This window comes from Lepidochelys kempii, chromosome 1, assembly GCF_965140285.1.
Source record: "Lepidochelys kempii isolate rLepKem1 chromosome 1, rLepKem1.hap1, whole genome shotgun sequence".
In the NCBI taxonomy this organism is placed as follows: Eukaryota; Metazoa; Chordata; order Testudines; family Cheloniidae; genus Lepidochelys; species Lepidochelys kempii.
This window is the reverse complement of record NC_136380.1, coordinates 264,577,875-264,594,295: the sequence shown is the minus strand read 5'-3', so window position 1 is coordinate 264,594,295 and position 16,421 is coordinate 264,577,875. Positions and strand designations below refer to the sequence as shown.

Here is a 16,421-nt window from a genome sequence, read left to right as displayed (position 1 = left end):
GAGAAGAGGCAGGATTCAATGCTGAGGCTGCTGGAGGATCAAACCAATATGCTCCAGTGTATGGTTGAGCTGCAGCAAAGGCAGCTGGAGCACAGACTGCCACTGCAGCCCCTCTGTAACCAACCGCCCTCCTCCCCAAGTTCCATAGCCTCCACACCCAGACGCCCAAGAACGCGGTGGGGGAGCCTCCGGCCAACCAGCCACTCCACCACAGAGGATTGCCCAAAAACCAGAAGGCTGGCATTCAATAAATTTTCAAGTTGTAAACTTTTAAAGTGCTGTGTGGCATTTTCCTTCCCTCCTCCACCACCCCTCCTGGGCTACCTTGGTAGTCATCCCCCTATTTGTGTGATGAATGAATAAAGAATGCATGAATGTGAAGCAACAATGACTTTATTGCCTCTGCAAGCGGTGATCGAAGGGAGGAGGGGAGGGTGATTAGCTTACAGGGAAGCAGAGTGAACCAAGGGGCGGCGGGGTTTCATCAAGGAGAAACAAAGAACTTTCACACCGTAGCCTGGCCAGTCATGAAACTGGTTTTCAAAGCTTCTCTGATGCGCACCACGCCCTCCGGTGCTCTTCTAACCGCCCTGGTGTCTGGCTGCGCGTAACCAGCAGCCAGGAGATTTGCCTCAACCTCCCACCCCGCCATAAACGTCTCCCCCTTACTCTCACAGATATTGTGAAGCACACAGCAAGCAGTAATAACAGCGGGAATATTGGTTTCGCTGAGGTCTAAGCGAATCCGTAAACTGAGCCAGCGCGCCTTTAAACGTCCAAATGCACATTCTACCACCATTCTGCACTTGCTCAGCCTGTAGTTGATCAGCTCCTGACTATTGTCCAGGCTGCCTGTGTACGGCTTCATGAGCCAGGGCACTAAGGGGTAGGCTGGGTCCCCAAGGATAACTATAGGCATTTCAACATCCCCAACAGTTATTTTCTGGTCTGAGAATAAAGACCCTTCCTGCAGCTTTTGAAACAGACCAGAGTTCCTGAAGATGCGAGCATCATGTATCTTTCCTGGCCATCCCACTTTGATGTTGGTGAAACATCCCTTGTGATCCACCAGAGCTTGCAGCACTACTGAAAAGTACCCCTTGCGGTTTATGTACTCGCTGCCTTGGTGCTCTGCTGCCAAGATAGGGATATGGGTTCCGTCTATGGCCCCACCACAGTTAGGGAATCCCATTGCAGCAAAGCCATCCACTATGACCTGCACATTTCCCAGGGTCACTACCCTTGATATCAGCAGATCTTTGATTGCGTGGGCTACTTGCATCACAGGAGCCCCCACAGTAGATTTGCCCACTCCAAATTGATTCCCAATTGACCGGTAGCTGTCTGGCGTTGCAAGCTTCCACAGGGCTATTGCCACTCACTTCTCAACTGTGAGGGCTGCTCTCATCTTGGTATTCATGCGCTTCAGGGCAGGAGAAAGCAAGTCACAAAGTTCCATGAAAGTGCCCTTACGCATGCGAAAGTTTCGCAGCCACTGGGAATCGTCCCAGACACTATGCGGTCCCAGCAGTCTGTGCTTGTTTCCCGAGCCCAGAATCGGCGTTCCACAGCATGAACCTGACCCATTAGCACCATGATGCATGCATTGACAGGGCCCATGCTTTCAGAGAAATCTGTGTCCATGTCCTGATCACTCACGTGACCGCGCTGACTTCGCCTCCTCGCCCGGTATCGCTTTGCCAGGTTCTGGTGCTGCATATACTGCTGGATAATGCGTGTGGTGTTTAATGTGCTCCTAATTGCCAAAGTGAGCTGAGCAGCCTCCATGCTTGCCTTGGTATGGCGTCCGCACAGAAAAAAGGCGCGGAACGATTGTCTGCTGTTGCTCTGACGGAGGGAGGGGCGACTGACGACATGGTTTACGGAGTTGGCTTACAGGGAATTAAAATCAACAAAGGGGGTGGCTTTACATCAAGGAGTATTTCAGGCAGGACTTCACGGAGGGTTCCAATAAGAAATGGTGCACCTAAGTAATTGTTCTTACTGGAACAAGCAGGTTGGTCTGGCCTCTGATTGATGCATGGCTAGATTTGCCTCGCTGCACCTTCTCTGTGAGTGACTGCAGTGTGACCTAGAGGAATGAGTCCCCTAGACGGGGGGGCTGGGGAGGCAAATGAGTACAAAACAAATCTGGTCTATTTCCTGTTTTGATCCATCCACTCCATCTATCTTTTACATCTTTGGCTGGCAGCAGACAGTACAGAAGGATGATGAAGTGAGCTGTAGCTCACGAAAGCTCATGCTCAAATAAATTGGTTAGTCTCTAAGGTGCCACAAGTACTCCTTTTCTTTTTGCGAATACAGACTAACACGGCTGTTCTACAGAAGGACTGCAAGCCATCCTCATCTCTTGCCTGCCCGGCAGAAGATGGTACAATAGTACTGCTAGCAATCCGTATCGCCTGCCTGCTCACCATAAGATGGTTCAATAGGACTGACTGCAGGACTAAAGAGAATGACCTGGTCAAGTCACTCCAGATTTAGTCCCTGCACCCATGTCTGCCCAGGCGCTCCTGGCCAACGTGGCCAGGAGCACCTCGGACATGACGATGACGGCTACCAGTCCTATTGCACCGTCTACTGCCACAAGGCAAGGGGTTGCTGCTGCTGTGTAGCAATGCAGTTCCACATCTGCCAGCACCCAGGAGACATACGGTGACGGTTCCCTGAGCGGGCTCCATGCTTGCTGCGGTATGGCGTCTGCACAGGTAACTCAAGAAAAAAGGCGCAAAACGATTGTCTGCTGCTGCTTTCACAGAGGGAGGGAGGGAACGGGGGCCTGACGATATGTACCCAGAACCACCCGTGACAATGTTTTAGCCCCATCAGGCATTGGGATCTCAACCCAGAATTCCAATGGGCAGCGGAGACTGCGGGGACGGTAGGATAGCTACCCACAGTGCAACACTCCGGAAGTCGACGCTTGCCTCGGTACTGTGGAAGCACTCCGCCAAGTTAATGCACTTAGATCATTTTCTGTGGGGGGACACACACTTGAATATATAAAAACGATTTCTAAAAAACCGACTTCTATAAATTCGACCTAATTTCGTAGTGTAGACATACCCTAAGAGGGGACAGAGAGAATCTCTAGCAGTTTTACCAATGTTATTTGAAGAACTAACTGGAGAAAGCATTGAGCCTGCATTAACTAGACAAAAGCCATTTTGCTTATCTCCCTCTTGCATTATCATATGACATGAAGCTACTGCAAAGGAAATAATATGTAAAATGATATTGTTTTCTATTCTTCTCCGGGAAAGAAAACTGTTTATCAAGGTCGTAGACTTTTTATTTCCCTGATGTTTCCATTGAAACAAGTGAGAAGCATGAGGTTTCAATCTCTGAAAGAAGACTTAAGTACATTTACACTAGAGATACCATAGCTATATTTTACCCTGCTAAACTCCATGTAATTTACAACTACAAGAAGTAGATCTTTCTGGACTATGATGAGCCTCTGCGGGTTGTTTTGTTATTATGATTATCTTACTTTATCTTCAATGATCAGGCAGTGGTAGCTACTGAAGAATATGATCTCACTAAACATAATTTTCATTAATATAAACCCTAAACATTAATTGGGGGCTTTTTTCCCCACCTATATTTGTATGGAATATTGTCATGGATTTTAATATATTCAATAGAGATGCCATGAACAAAGATTTTATTTTTCCCTTCATGCCAATAAATGAGTTATGAATGTTTTATTTTCCTTTGGCACCTTAAAGACTAACAGATTTATTTGAGCATAAACTTTCATGGGTAAAAACCCTACTTCTTCAGATGCATGGAGTGAAAATTACAGATGCAGACATAAATATACTGGCACATGAAGAGAAGGGAGTTACCTCACAAGTGGAGAACCAGTGCTGACAGGGCCAATTCGATCGGGGTGGATGTAGTCCACTCTCAATAATAGATGAGGTGTTAATTCCAGGAGAGGCAAAGCTGCTTTTGTAATAAGCCAGCCACTCCCAGTCCCTATTCAAGCCCAAATTAATGGTGTTAAATTTGCAAATGAATTTTATTTTTACTGTTTCTCTTTGAAGTCTGTTTCTGACGTATTTTTGTTCAAGTTTCAGAGTAACAGCCGTGTTAGTCTGTATTCGCAAAAAGAAAAGGAGTACTTGTGGCACCTTAGAGACTAACCAATTTATTTGAGCATGAGCTTTCGTGAGCTACAGCTCACTTCCACAGTATGCATCCGATGAAGTGAGCTGTAACTCACGAAAGCTCATGCTCAAATAAATTGGTTAGTCTCTAAGGTGCCACAAGTACTCCTTTTCTTTTTGTTCAAGTATAGCTACTTTCAAATCTGTTATAGAATTCTATAACATATTTATTTTCCTTTGTTGCTTATAGTCTATTTCATTTGAGAATAATTATTTTAAACTGATTTTTGGCAGGCTTCCTGTTTCTGCTGTACTTACAAAAATGCTGCTCTTAGTTTGTGTGTCCTGAGATAGCTGCTCTTCACATTCTGAATTGGCCTGCCTTACACTTTGATACTTAATGTACCCAATTTTATGCTCCTAAAGATTTGACTTCCCATTATTAAAGGATGCCTTTTTGCAACAAACTGCCTCTATTACTCTGTTGTTCAGCCATCCTGGCACTTTTTGGTCCTTTTTTTTTTTTTTTTTAAATTATTTGGGATATACATGTAATTCGAGCCTCTATTAAGAGTCTTCCTCAGCACCTCCCTGGTATTTCTGTCTTCTCCCTGTTCTCTCTCCTCCTTTCACCCCAACCCACCACCAGAGCACAGCAAGCTCCGGCTGCTCTGGAGGGAAGGGGGAGGAGTCCTGATTTGCTCTTCCCCTCTGGCCTTCTGACAACACCACGGATCGGTGGGGACGGTGGAATCTGCCAAGCACAATTCACCGATAGCACCAAAATGAGACGCCGCTGAGCTCTCCGCTTCCTTTCTCGCCTACTTTATGGGCAACTTGATAGAGATGCTCGGGCGACCCTCGCGCTCGCACCCTGTTGCCCCGCCCGGGCAGTCACACCCTCCCCGGAGCCCCTGCCCCCGGCTGGGCCACAAAGCCCCCAGCAGGAGCGAGCGCGGCGGGAGCAGAGCGGACCAGGCCGGCGAGGTCACACCCCGAGGCAGACGCCGGAGGTCAGCTCCGCCTGGGGGGACAGAGTTGCCCCTCGCAAAACCAGCGCCCGCCGCAGCGGCGCTTGACCCTCGGCGGGAGCCCCATGTAACCCCCGCCCCCGCGACTGCGCCCTCCCCCCCGCGCACGCGCACACGGTCACACCCGGCACACGCGCAGGGCGCCGCGGCCACACTGGCTCCCAGAGCGCCGCGCCCCGCCCCCCCCCGCCGTCATATTATCATCACACGCACCGCTCGAGAGCCAGGCGGGAACGCGGCTCACGTGCTCCGTCCGCAGCGCGCCCCACCCCATTGCGCTCTCTGATTGGCTGGAGGCCCACTGCGTGGGGACAACTTGCCGCACAATGCTCCGCGTCCGAGTGGCCGTGCCTCGAGACGGATTTTTCCTCCACCGCCCAGGAGACCGTATGTGACGTCATTGGGAAGTGCCGCCTCTCGGGAAGCCGCATGTCCCGGCGCTCCCCGCGGTGGGGGGGGGGTCAAAGGTGAAGCCCAAGATGGCGGCGGATGCGGCGCACGGGGCGCCGGAGGAGGCGGTGGAAGAGCTGCGGAGCTTCAAGGACCTGGTGAGAGAAACAGAGACCGAGCTCCCCGCACCCTTCTCCCCTGGGCTCGGCGTCTCCTGCCCGGGTCCGCCCTGCTCTGGACCCCGGGACTTGGGACCCGGGTTCAGTTCCCTGCTCTGCTCCCGGCTCCCTGGGGCGCGTCCCTCTGTCTCCCTTCCCCATCTGTGGGGCGGGAAGGACCGCGCAGCCCGGCCCCGGCTCGCCGCGCGCGGGGAGGAGACGCACGCTGCAGACTCTGCGGTGCTCAGGTGGGAGGGCGGCCTCGGGCCCAAGCACCAAAGCGAGCCCTCCTGTTCTGCCTGCCTGGTGCCACCCTGTGCCCTTCCCCGCCTGCTGAGTCTTGCTGCTTACTGCTTAATCTTGGGGCGTTTAAAGGAGACCTGGTGCCAGCACTTGCTGTGGGACCTGAACACAATGGCCTCCTGTTGTGCTGGCACTGTTTGCCTCTCTGTGTCAGGGGTATCTTGGAAGGGAGTGGGGGGTATTAACTGGCAAAGTGTCCAGCTTTCATTTGGGGCTTCAATTACCCTTGATAGGAGAGCTAAAGAGATGCTATTAACATAAAATATGGCTATTAAAGTAGATGAAGATGCTATACCTATCCTAGCCCTCTGCTCCCAGGTAACTTTTCTCTTTTAAACTCAGTTTATTCTGTTCTTAAATGTTTTTCTCTGCCCTGTTTCTACATGAAGGAAAAAAAACAGCCAAGTAACAGGGAAGACATGGGGAAATGCAACTGGTTGTATACAAAGTGCTGTGAAATGCATGAATTGGAAAAAAAATGTGTTTTTTCAGGCAGATTTGTGACTTCTTTTTTTTAAAGTTGAGGGATTTCCTTAAAAGCGATCCCCACAGTTTGTGGCTGCAGCATTGAGTGTCCAGGGGTTGAGTGGGTTGGAGTCTGGCTAGGAGGGACTTAGCTTCATTTGATTGGCTGGCTTGGTGGTAGTTGGCCATTTGTTGATGTTTGTCCCCTTTTTTCTTTCACTCTCAGGGAGTAACAGATGTACTATGTGAAACTTGTGACCAGTTGGGATGGAAGACACCAACTAAAATTCAAGTTGAGGCTATTCCTGTGGCTCTCCAAGGTGAGCAGAGTCTGCTTGTCTGTTTCCACGAACAGGTGTGGAAAGAAGGGTGTAGACTTAATATGGGTGAATCTTGTAGGGTTCTCTAATTCTTGAAATGATTGAAGACAATTCTTCACTCTCCACAGGAGTATGAATGTTTACTCTGTATCCTGTCCAGATTCTAGTTCAGATCTGACAGTCTATCTCCCTAAACTCCCCTGCGATACTAGATGGATACAGTATTCCTCACTCCCTGTATTGCCGTTTACCTTTGAAGTGCACTGTTAAAATATGGCATTGGGTAAACATGCTGTTTAATGGAGCTGGATGAAAAATTCATAGCACATAATTCAGCAAATTTTGTTTTTCCTCTTTGCAAAATATTAGTGCATATCATGATTTTCTCAAAACTGTTTTCCAGTTAATGCCAGTAAATAAATCTTGCTCTGTAGCAACTTCATTAACAGTTTGTAGTGAATATTTGATATTTCAGCTGTTTTGATTAGTCACATAGATGCTAGGGATGTAAATATCATTTAAAAAGTTAACCAGTTAAACGATTAAAATTATATTGTGTAACTGATTAACCAAGGTCCCTCCTGCTGGCCTGGCGCAGGTTAGGGGTTAACGGTTATGGTTGGTTAACCTTTTACATCCCTAATAGATGCATGGTACATTTCTGCTCTCTGCTTAAAAGAAGGTGTATCTTAGAATCAGACTTTCCAGAGTGAATAATTGCTCATTTAAAATGGCTTTCTGTGAACATCCTGTAACTGCTGATTTCAATTATGTTTTTAGCTAACATTCCTGTCACTAAACTCATTCACTAGAATATTCATAAAGTGAATACTATTGGGGATAGGAAGACAATTCAATAACATGTTTTAAAACGTGAGGTTTTTTTTCAGTGTTTGTCTTGTCCTATTACTTACATATTGACAGGGCATTTGAATAAAAGCCACATTTAGGTATTAGTACTCCTAAAATTAGTTACACTTTAGGCACTTTCCTTGTTGAAGGCAAGGATTGTTGTTATTTTAACATGTGGCTCGGAACAGCTGGTATCTTGGCAAAAGCAAGGTTGGTACTGCTACAGCAAGGCTCCCAAGCCATGGAACGTGTCTAAAATTGGACCAGATTTCCTTACCTTTGTCACTTCATGACTGATGAATTTTTTAGACATATTTAAACATATGAGGGGAATGGTGTATAAAATGGCTGGATTTAGTGAAATGTAAAGTGAGGGTTTGCGACCTGACGTTCTAAGACAAGCTATATACTGCTTGGAACCTAGTGGGGAAAATGAAAGGGACTGTGACATTCAAGTTAACAGTTGCATAGAAATAAAACCATGTTTAAACGCTGCAAAGATCTGTGGAGGCTCCCTGTTCGGGTGCTGTGTCCTTGCACCCCTTCTTTTCTCAATCCTGTGAGTACTTGCTGGTACAGGTCTCTCAAATCTCATTATAGGGTTCTCTTTTCTTACGATGCTGGGAGGGCCTCTCTCTCTCTAGGCTCAAGTATCACAGTCTTTTGCCTCCACCTTTCCCCTTGTAGGCCGGGATATCATTGGGCTGGCAGAGACAGGCTCTGGAAAAACAGGGGCCTTTGCTTTGCCCATCCTGCAGACACTGCTGGAAACACCCCAACGCTTCTTTGCTCTTGTCCTCACACCAACCCGAGAGCTCGCCTTCCAGATCTCAGAGCAGTTTGAAGCTCTTGGATCCTCCATTGGTGTCCAGAGTGGTGAGTGGCCTTCTAACGGGCCTCAGAATTGTACAGTATTTGGATGTTACTGTGTGAAAATTTGAGGGAGTAGAAGAAAGCTGTTGAACTGTAAGGAAGGGAGTAGAGAGTATGGAATGAGGGGAGATAGAGGAATAGAGCATGGGAGTGGGTTTGGGAAAGGAACATTGGTGAGGGGGTAGTATTTGTGGTGGTGGTATATCACCTTTCAGTGTGAAAGAGCGTGGAGCAATCTGTCTTCTCTGAACTGGATAGGGGAGTTCACACCCATCAGGCTTTCTTTGCAGACTCCCTGCATCAGTTCCATATTCAAACTGATGTTTTAAGGTTTAGTTTGCGACCATAAGGGCTAGGAACTCTGAATGAGTGCACAGATTTGCAGCTAAACTTAGTAGCACGGGGGGGGATTTTGCAGCTAGCTTTGTGACCGTGGAAAACATCGGTCCATGACAGTAAATGATCTGGGGACTCGAAATCTGGATTAGGATATCTGAGGGAAGACAGTTACTGGTCAGGGATGCCAAAATGAAATTAAAGGGAATTCTTATTAAGATAAGTGGCTTTTAATTCCTATACATAAGTTGTGGGTGGATTTGAGAAGAAACCAGACTAGGTAGATGGTTGGTTATAGTGGTGGCTTGTACTGGTTCTGTTCCAGAGGGACTCACTCTGCCTTTCTTCTTCCCCACAGCAGTTATTGTGGGTGGAATTGACATGATGTCACAGGCTCTGACCTTAGCCAAGAAGCCCCATGTTATAATTGGTAAGAAATCCACATGTAGAGTGATGCTTGTAATAAGATCACAGGCATCCTAAGGAATGCAGAATGGCGGTGTTGGTTGTCAGAAGTGCCTGTATGTGTCTGGAGGGAGCAATGAGTGTAACCTCAGTGTGTTCCTCTTGGCTTCGAAGAAGGAACAGTGGATGCAATGCAAGCTCATCTCAAAATTGTCCAGCCAAGTTGCCTTGCGACTGGTCTCCCATTCTCCCCTAGGAACTCAACCACCATGGTCTAGAGCTCTTCTCAGGATGCCTCTGATCTGGCCCACTTTTTCCCTTGGAAGGCCTGGTCTGGTGGTCCTCATTTTAAGATAGCTCTGGCATACAGGAGCTCTTCCCTCCAGGGAAAATCAGTCTGCTTTGGCTTCTCACCAAGCCACCTTCAGTTCCCAGCACAGCTCCCCATTGCTGTGGCTGCCTTTACAATCTTAAGCAAAAGACGCCAACTCTGTAGCAGAGTCCCGCCCTCCTCACTTGCAGTGGCTCTTCCCTCCTTATGTGGACTGCATTCTGGGGCATTTTTCCCATTGCTGTCACCTTTACCTTTCTTTTTGATTGTCTGTTGATAGCAACACCTGGCCGTCTGATTGACCATCTGGAGAACACAAAAGGTTTCAACTTGCGAGCTCTTAAGTACCTGGTTATGGATGAAGCTGACCGGATCCTCAACATGGATTTTGAGACAGAGGTGAGGACTATGATACCCGCCCTAAAGGAAAAGTCCTGTAGAATTTAACAGATGAAATCAATACAATCTTAAGGAAACTATTCTAAATGTCTATAAGACTCAATAGAACAGCGGTTCTCAAACTGTGGGTCAGGCCCCAAACTGGGTCACCACCCTATTTTAATGGGGTCACCATGGCTGGCATTAGACTTGCTGGGGCCTGGGGTTGAAGCTGGTGCCCAAGCCCCACTATCCGGGGCAGCAGGGCTCAGGTTACAGGTCCCCAACCAGGACTGAAGCCCTTGGGCTTCAGCTTTGCCTTCCCGCCCCCCTGGGGTGGCAGGGCTTGGGCAGGTTCAGGCTTTGGTCCCTCCTCCTGGGGTTGTGTAGTAATTTTTGTTGTCAGAAGGGGGTCGCAGTGCAATGAAGTTTGAGAACCGCTGTAATAGAAAATAAGATCTTGCTGTAGCTTTATTAAACTATCCCACAGAACTTAATAGTAAATAATATTGAACTTTTAACATCCCATAGAATTCGCTCTTAAATTCTACACAATGGTTTAAACACTTTAGAAATGATCTAATCTCTGTTAAATTCTTTTGGATTCTTCTCTAAATGTTTCTCTTGTTGTTCCTTATTAGGTGCACAATGCTGATATATGCACTCCTGCAGATATACTGCCTATTGACTTTTGGAGTCCATGGTGACTGTCTAGGTGTCCCAGCCCACAATGAAGCTTCATTTTATATGGCTCTCCTAAAAGAAGGAAGGGGTTTATTGGGATGGCCACTCCTCCCATATCAGACAGATTAGCATATGGCCCTGTGTTCATATGTTCTCTGCATTCTCTGCTTGGAACACTCACTTGAAGGGGCACATGTCTTGACTTCTGCTGTGCCTCAATAGCAGGTTTTGCCTCCCCTCTTTCTTTTACAGGTGGATAAGATCCTAAAAGTGATTCCCCGAGACAGGAGGACATTCCTCTTTTCTGCCACCATGACCAAGAAGGTGAGGTGCATAACTTTTCTCAGATCAGCCTGTGTGTGCTGAAAGTGGGGGAAGGGGTAGTGGATTATCTGATAGATGTTTCTACTCCCCTTTCCTCCTCCCTAAGGCTACATCTACACTGTGAGTTAGGGATGCGAGTCCCTTGCTCGTGTATGTATGCTCCCTCGTGCTAGCTCTCATTGAGCTAGCACCAATATAAACAGTGGCGTAGCAGTGAAGGAATGGCTTAGCTGTGTCGAGTACAAATCTGCCTGAAACTGGTGGGTACATACTTGGCACGGCCCAGCCGTGCCTCCACTACCGGTGCTACTCTGGCTGCCCTGCCGTTCGTGGTCTCACAGTCTTGAGAGCTAGCACCTGTACACAAGCAGGGGAATCGTGCTCCTAGCTCGTAGTGTAGACCTAGCCGTAGAGCCATGTTGCTGGAGGATTAGCATCTTGCTAATACCGATTTATTTTGATTCTTCATTCAGGTGCAAAAGCTCCAGCGTGCTGCACTGAAGGACCCTGTTAAATGTGCTGTTTCCTCCAAATACCAGACAGTTGAAAAACTGCAACAGCATTATATTTTCATCCCCTCCAAATTCAAGGTAATGCCTCTTCTCTCCCCATCCTCAAAGCCATTCTTGCTCCTCCTTCATAGTTACTCTCCTGCTCTTTCCCACCTTCTCTGGCTTATGATTGAAGTTGCCCTTTGCTCTCATGTCGTCTGTACCACTGCCGTGTTCGTTGATCCTTGCAGGACAGTTACCTGGTTTATATCCTGAATGAACTGGCTGGGAACTCCTTCATGATATTCTGCAGTACCTGCAACAACACTCAAAGGACAGCTCTCCTGCTCCGCAACTTGGGTTTCACTGCCATACCCCTCCATGGACAGATGAGTCAGGTAGCAGCCTATCCCACCCTTGCTGTGTAGGTGTATATGAGATAAGGATGTGTCACAGTGTCGTGACCATCTCCGAGAGGAAAGAGACCATAACATGTGTAGGACTGGCTCCCTAGAGCTTAATTTAACGCTCATGCAGCCACCAAATTCCAGTGTACCAGTATCAGTTGTCCCAGGTGAAAGCTTAATCTCCTAATCTTTCTGTATACAGAAGGATAACAATAGTTTAACAAGAGTAGGTTCAGTCTCTTGCTGTTTGATTCCTTAACTTTCAAGTTATAAACTTGTTTCTTTATTTTTCTTTCTACTACCACAGAATAAGCGACTGGGGTCCCTGAACAAGTTCAAGGCCAAGGCCCGTTCCATTCTGCTGGCTACAGATGTTGCAAGCAGAGGTCTGGACATCCCACATGTGGATGTTGTGATAAACTTTGATATTCCCACACATTCCAAGGTGAGATACTCATCTTGATAACGGAGGGTTCCTATCATCTGAGGCTTAAGATTGATCACCGAAACAGAAGACTTTCTACTCTGCTGACTGGAGCTCTTAGTTCACTTGTCTAGATGAAGCTGTACCATTTCTTTTCTGTGGTGATGTTTTTACTTGGTGTTGCTTTTTGAGTACATTGGTGTATACTGCAGAGCAGGGGCATGATAAATTGGGATGCTTTCTCTGTGCGTGGGGAGAGGGCCAGGGGGATAAATTCCAGTTTCTGTTGCATCATGCTAAAGGGAAAATATAAACTTTAATCTTGGGAAACGGTCCAATTTAAAATGATTCCAGTTTCTATATGTTGCAATTTTTTTTTTTTGTCAGTTAGTGTTAGGGTTTTTCTCTTCTGTATTCATGATGATTCTCTTTGCAAGGGAGAAACTGACTAGACTAGAGTGCTGTGAAAATGTAGGAATTTATCAAACTGAAACAGACACTTTACTAAACCTGAAGAGTTGTTAAAATCTTAGGATGTCTCTCTCTGGAAGGCATAGCATTGTCAGATGTGACCTTTCAAATTGATGGCATCCCTTGTTAAGACTAACACATAGCTCAAGACTTGCTATTAGGTAAACAATATTCAGTATTCTAGAAATTAAAACTGACTATTGTTTCCTGTAATGATTGTGGTGTACTAGACACTGCAAACAAATAAAATGTACATAGTCCCTGTTCTTGAAGATCTTAAATTATGAAAGGTTTCAGAGTATTATGAAAAGACTACGGGTAGATTAGGGGTAATAGACCTATTAGGTCATCTAGTCCAGGATTTCTCAAAAGTGGCCCATATCTTAATAGTTATGTGTGGACACCTCCCCTTGCAATTCACTGTCTCAGATCTCTTCCCCTCTTATTTCTTGCAATCATGTGACAAGCCAATGGCGCAGGTATAGAAAAGTGGCTGAAGTATCTTTATCTGCCTTACTGCGGTTGAGGAAATGAGTTAGTACCATATAACCAGCAAGTGTTCCTCAGATCAGTTTGGAAACTTCAGATCCAGTTAGTCTTGCCCACTCAAGGCTGTTTCCCACTGTATGTTCTCCAGAGCTTTTGTCTAGTATTAAATTACCTTAGCAATGGAACTTCCACTTCCCGTAGACCATTCCACAATCCAACAGATTGCACCCAAAAATGTCTTGATAGTTCACCTTATTTATATCATGATTTAATTTTGTCCTGCAGATTTGGCAGTGTGGTTGACTGACTGTCAGAAAAAGAAAAAATGAAGAGGGGCACTGTTATAGGCCTATACCATAATTCAGAGATGGGTTAATACCAGAGAACAAACTAGAGAGCTGCTTTCACCGTCCCCCTCAATTTTCAGGGAGCTACACATGCTACTCCTTTGAGCATAAGTTCTGACCATTGTTTCTCCCCTCCCTCATGGCTTCTGTTTTGTCCTAGGGAAATGCATAGTCCTCCCTGCATAGCCATTTACCCTGCTGCTTGTGGGGCTTCAGTATACTTGGGCACAGAGCACGCTTCCAGGGACTGTTTTCAGTTCAGTATTGGGCAGAGCACATCCTGTTGCTGACGGAGATATTTGCTTTCAGGATTACATTCACCGCGTGGGGAGGACAGCTCGAGCTGGGCGGTCTGGCAAATCCATCACCTTTGTCACTCAGTAAGTAACATCAGGGTGTGCTGCCTCTTCCATCCAGACGCACCTGTCGTCCTCCTGCATGAGTAGAAAGCATCTTTTTTTGCCCTGAGGAGCAGACAGGGTTCAGTGTGGTGAGCTTTGATAGGAACCATGTACATCTGGCTGGCTCTGGGTAGAGGCTGTGGCTAAAGGGAACCAAAGTATTCCTGGGAAGACTGATCTGTACGGGCTTTCATTTTACCAGGTACGATGTGGAACTATTCCAGCGCATTGAGCACCTCATTGGCAAGAAGCTACCTGTATTCCCCACACAGGAGGAGGAGGTCATGATGCTAACGGAGCGTGTGGCTGAAGCCCAGAGATTTGCTCGTATGGTATGTTTCACTTTATCCCTTATCTGTCTCCATTGCCCTGAATTTCTCTCTGAATGTGGAGAGTTCGAGCGATTGCTCACCTTGTGGGGTTTTTGTTTTTGTTTTTTCAGGAGTTGCGGGAGCAGGGAGAGAAAAAGAAGCGATCCCGGGATGAGGCCGATGATGATGACACAGAGGGAGCTACAGGTGTCAGGAACAAGGTGGCTGGTGGGAAAATGAAGAAAAGGAAAGCCCGTTAGCCAGATACTTAAACGTCTATGCCCTTTGAGTTTACATGGGCTGGAGCGGTACCTACCACACAGTATTTCCATCAAATCAGAAGCCTCCAGAACTACACTTGTAAACGGCAGGCCAGTTGGAAAGAGATTTTTCCATCATGTTTGAGTCTCCAACACTGTCTTTGGTCATAGACTGAACCTGCACCCTGGTAGTATGCTGGAACCCATCATCCTACTGAGGGTTGGTATCACTTCTAATGCTGGGCTGTAAGAGGGAGTCATCTCCTGCAGCTGGACTGTCCCCTGGACCTGGAAGCAGCAGTCTCCTGGCAAAGCCCATTTTTATAGGGGTTAAATGTGAAATGTTGCCCTATGGACACTTTTTTCCCCCCAATCATGCTGCAGCCTATTATCACTCACCATCCAAACCTCAGCGAGTGCCTCTTTATAAGACAATTGAAAGGAAGAAGAAAACTGAGAAAGCACCCTACATTTTCCAGGGTATGCATATGACGCTCCAGGATGGGGTTCTCGCCTTGAACAGAGACACTCATGCTGGGGCAAAAACTCCAAATATATTTTGCTTAACCACAAATCAGTTTGCTTTTCTGTGTATTATAACTTATTGTGCCACTTCTGCTAACTTTCAAAGTTACCTGTTTTAAGGGGTTTCCAACCCATGTAGGTCAACATCTCCACCCACACCCTTACTGTGAAGTCAACTCAGCATATGCTATCACCATGCTTTCTGTGGCAGCTGTTTGATGTTCCAGACATTGCAGTGACTTCATACAGTCTACTCCCACTGGAGGAGAAATGCCACGAAAATAGAGAGAGGCTGGCAGTGGCTGTGGGCAGAGACTTAGTATATGGCTTTCTGTGCTCCCACTAGTAGCCACTGACTCCTGTAGTACCTGAGAGCCAACGCCAGGGGGCAATGTTACACAGTCAAGCAGTGAAGCCCTTTATGCTGGAGGAATGGCAATGGATCCTTATCAGATGTTCTATTTCTGGCTCTTCCTCTCTGTCCCAATAGTGCTTCTTTTGTGTATTGCTTCTGAGCTTAGTAGACTATAAGAAGCAAGCGAATCTTTTTGTGAAAAGTGGAAGAAAGTTTTCAACTTCCTTTTCAGTACACCAGCAGTCTGGTTCTAATTCCCACGAGTAGTAAACCAATGCTAATATGCCCTGTAAGGGTGCTCTTCAGTTACTTTCTAAAACATGCCACCTCCTCAGGCAACTGAATAATTCTGCTGTCTGGGTGGTTTATAAAGTGTCTGTCCAAGCTGGTCAGAAGCAAGAATTTCCCTTCCCCTAGAAATGCGGATGCTTGGCGGAGGGGGTTCTGAATGGGAAGGAGAAGCCAACATTTTGAAATTTAAAAATTCTGAAAAACTGATTTATTACCAGTTAATGTCAAAACATTAAATATGAAATATAATATATAAAAGCCAGGGCTAGTTAAGGTAAAAGTGTTTATCAAAAGCAAGTGTTCTAACTTTCTTGTGAAAGTTCATCAAGCTCAAACATATTCCTGCAAAATTTCAGTTTACATTAAATAGCATTTTCCAGCAATACTTCTGTCAAATCGTTGACAAGCTCTATTGCCTATAATATAAACATGGGCCTAAGGTGGTGGTCATCTGATGCATAATATTTATCATTAACCTTGATTGCCTTACCAGCTATTTATCCTGGTCAATTACAATAGCAACTTATTCATACCAAACATCCAAGCAGCTTCAAATGGATGTGCACCGCCAAATTCTCGAGTCCTCCCAAAAGAGTAGAATTCTGTCACTTGGTTGAAGCCTGTGTAAGTGTGACAGCTTGTAACTCATCAGGGCTTGACACA

The 16,421-nt window shown here is 46.5% G+C and overlaps 1 protein-coding gene and 1 long non-coding RNA gene across 3 annotated transcripts in view; one reads left to right on the top strand and one right to left on the bottom strand.

Moving 5' to 3' along the window:
• LOC140904938 (uncharacterized) overlaps positions 1-5,571 on the bottom strand; it is a 53,121-nt gene extending 47,550 nt beyond the window's left edge. Inside the window, exon 1 of the long non-coding RNA XR_012156683.2 lies at positions 5,381-5,571. This is a non-coding gene — a long non-coding RNA (uncharacterized LOC140904938). The remainder of the gene's footprint in view (positions 1-5,380) is intronic.
• Positions 5,391-15,161, top strand: DDX47 (DEAD-box helicase 47). 2 transcript variants are annotated; one of them, XM_073327326.1, is made up of 12 exons: positions 5,391-5,715; positions 6,710-6,803; positions 8,343-8,531; positions 9,226-9,294; positions 9,881-9,999; positions 10,915-10,986; positions 11,460-11,576; positions 11,729-11,875; positions 12,192-12,329; positions 13,925-13,995; positions 14,219-14,348; positions 14,459-15,161. In XM_073327326.1, the coding sequence occupies exons 1-12, from the start codon at positions 5,647-5,649 to the stop codon at positions 14,585-14,587; spliced, it is 1,344 nt and encodes a 447-aa protein (XP_073183427.1). In that variant the 5' UTR covers positions 5,391-5,646; the 3' UTR covers positions 14,588-15,161. The 2 variants fall into 2 exon arrangements, with proteins under 2 accessions (XP_073183427.1, XP_073183426.1); XM_073327325.2 differs by having other exon boundaries at positions 5,392-5,715; positions 9,223-9,294.
• The last annotated feature ends 1,260 nt before the right edge of the window (positions 15,162-16,421 follow it).

Excerpts from the sequence above, each read along its gene's own strand:
- DDX47 (XM_073327325.2), top strand. The coding sequence starts at position 5,647 with ATGGCGGCGGATGCGGCGCACGGGGCGCCGGAGGAGGCGGTGGAAGAG. Across the intron at positions 9,295-9,880 it reads GAAGCCCCATGTTATAATTG|CAACACCTGGCCGTCTGATT; the intron begins GTAAGAAATCCA and ends GTCTGTTGATAG. Across the intron at positions 11,876-12,191 it reads TCCATGGACAGATGAGTCAG|AATAAGCGACTGGGGTCCCT; the intron begins GTAGCAGCCTAT and ends CTACTACCACAG.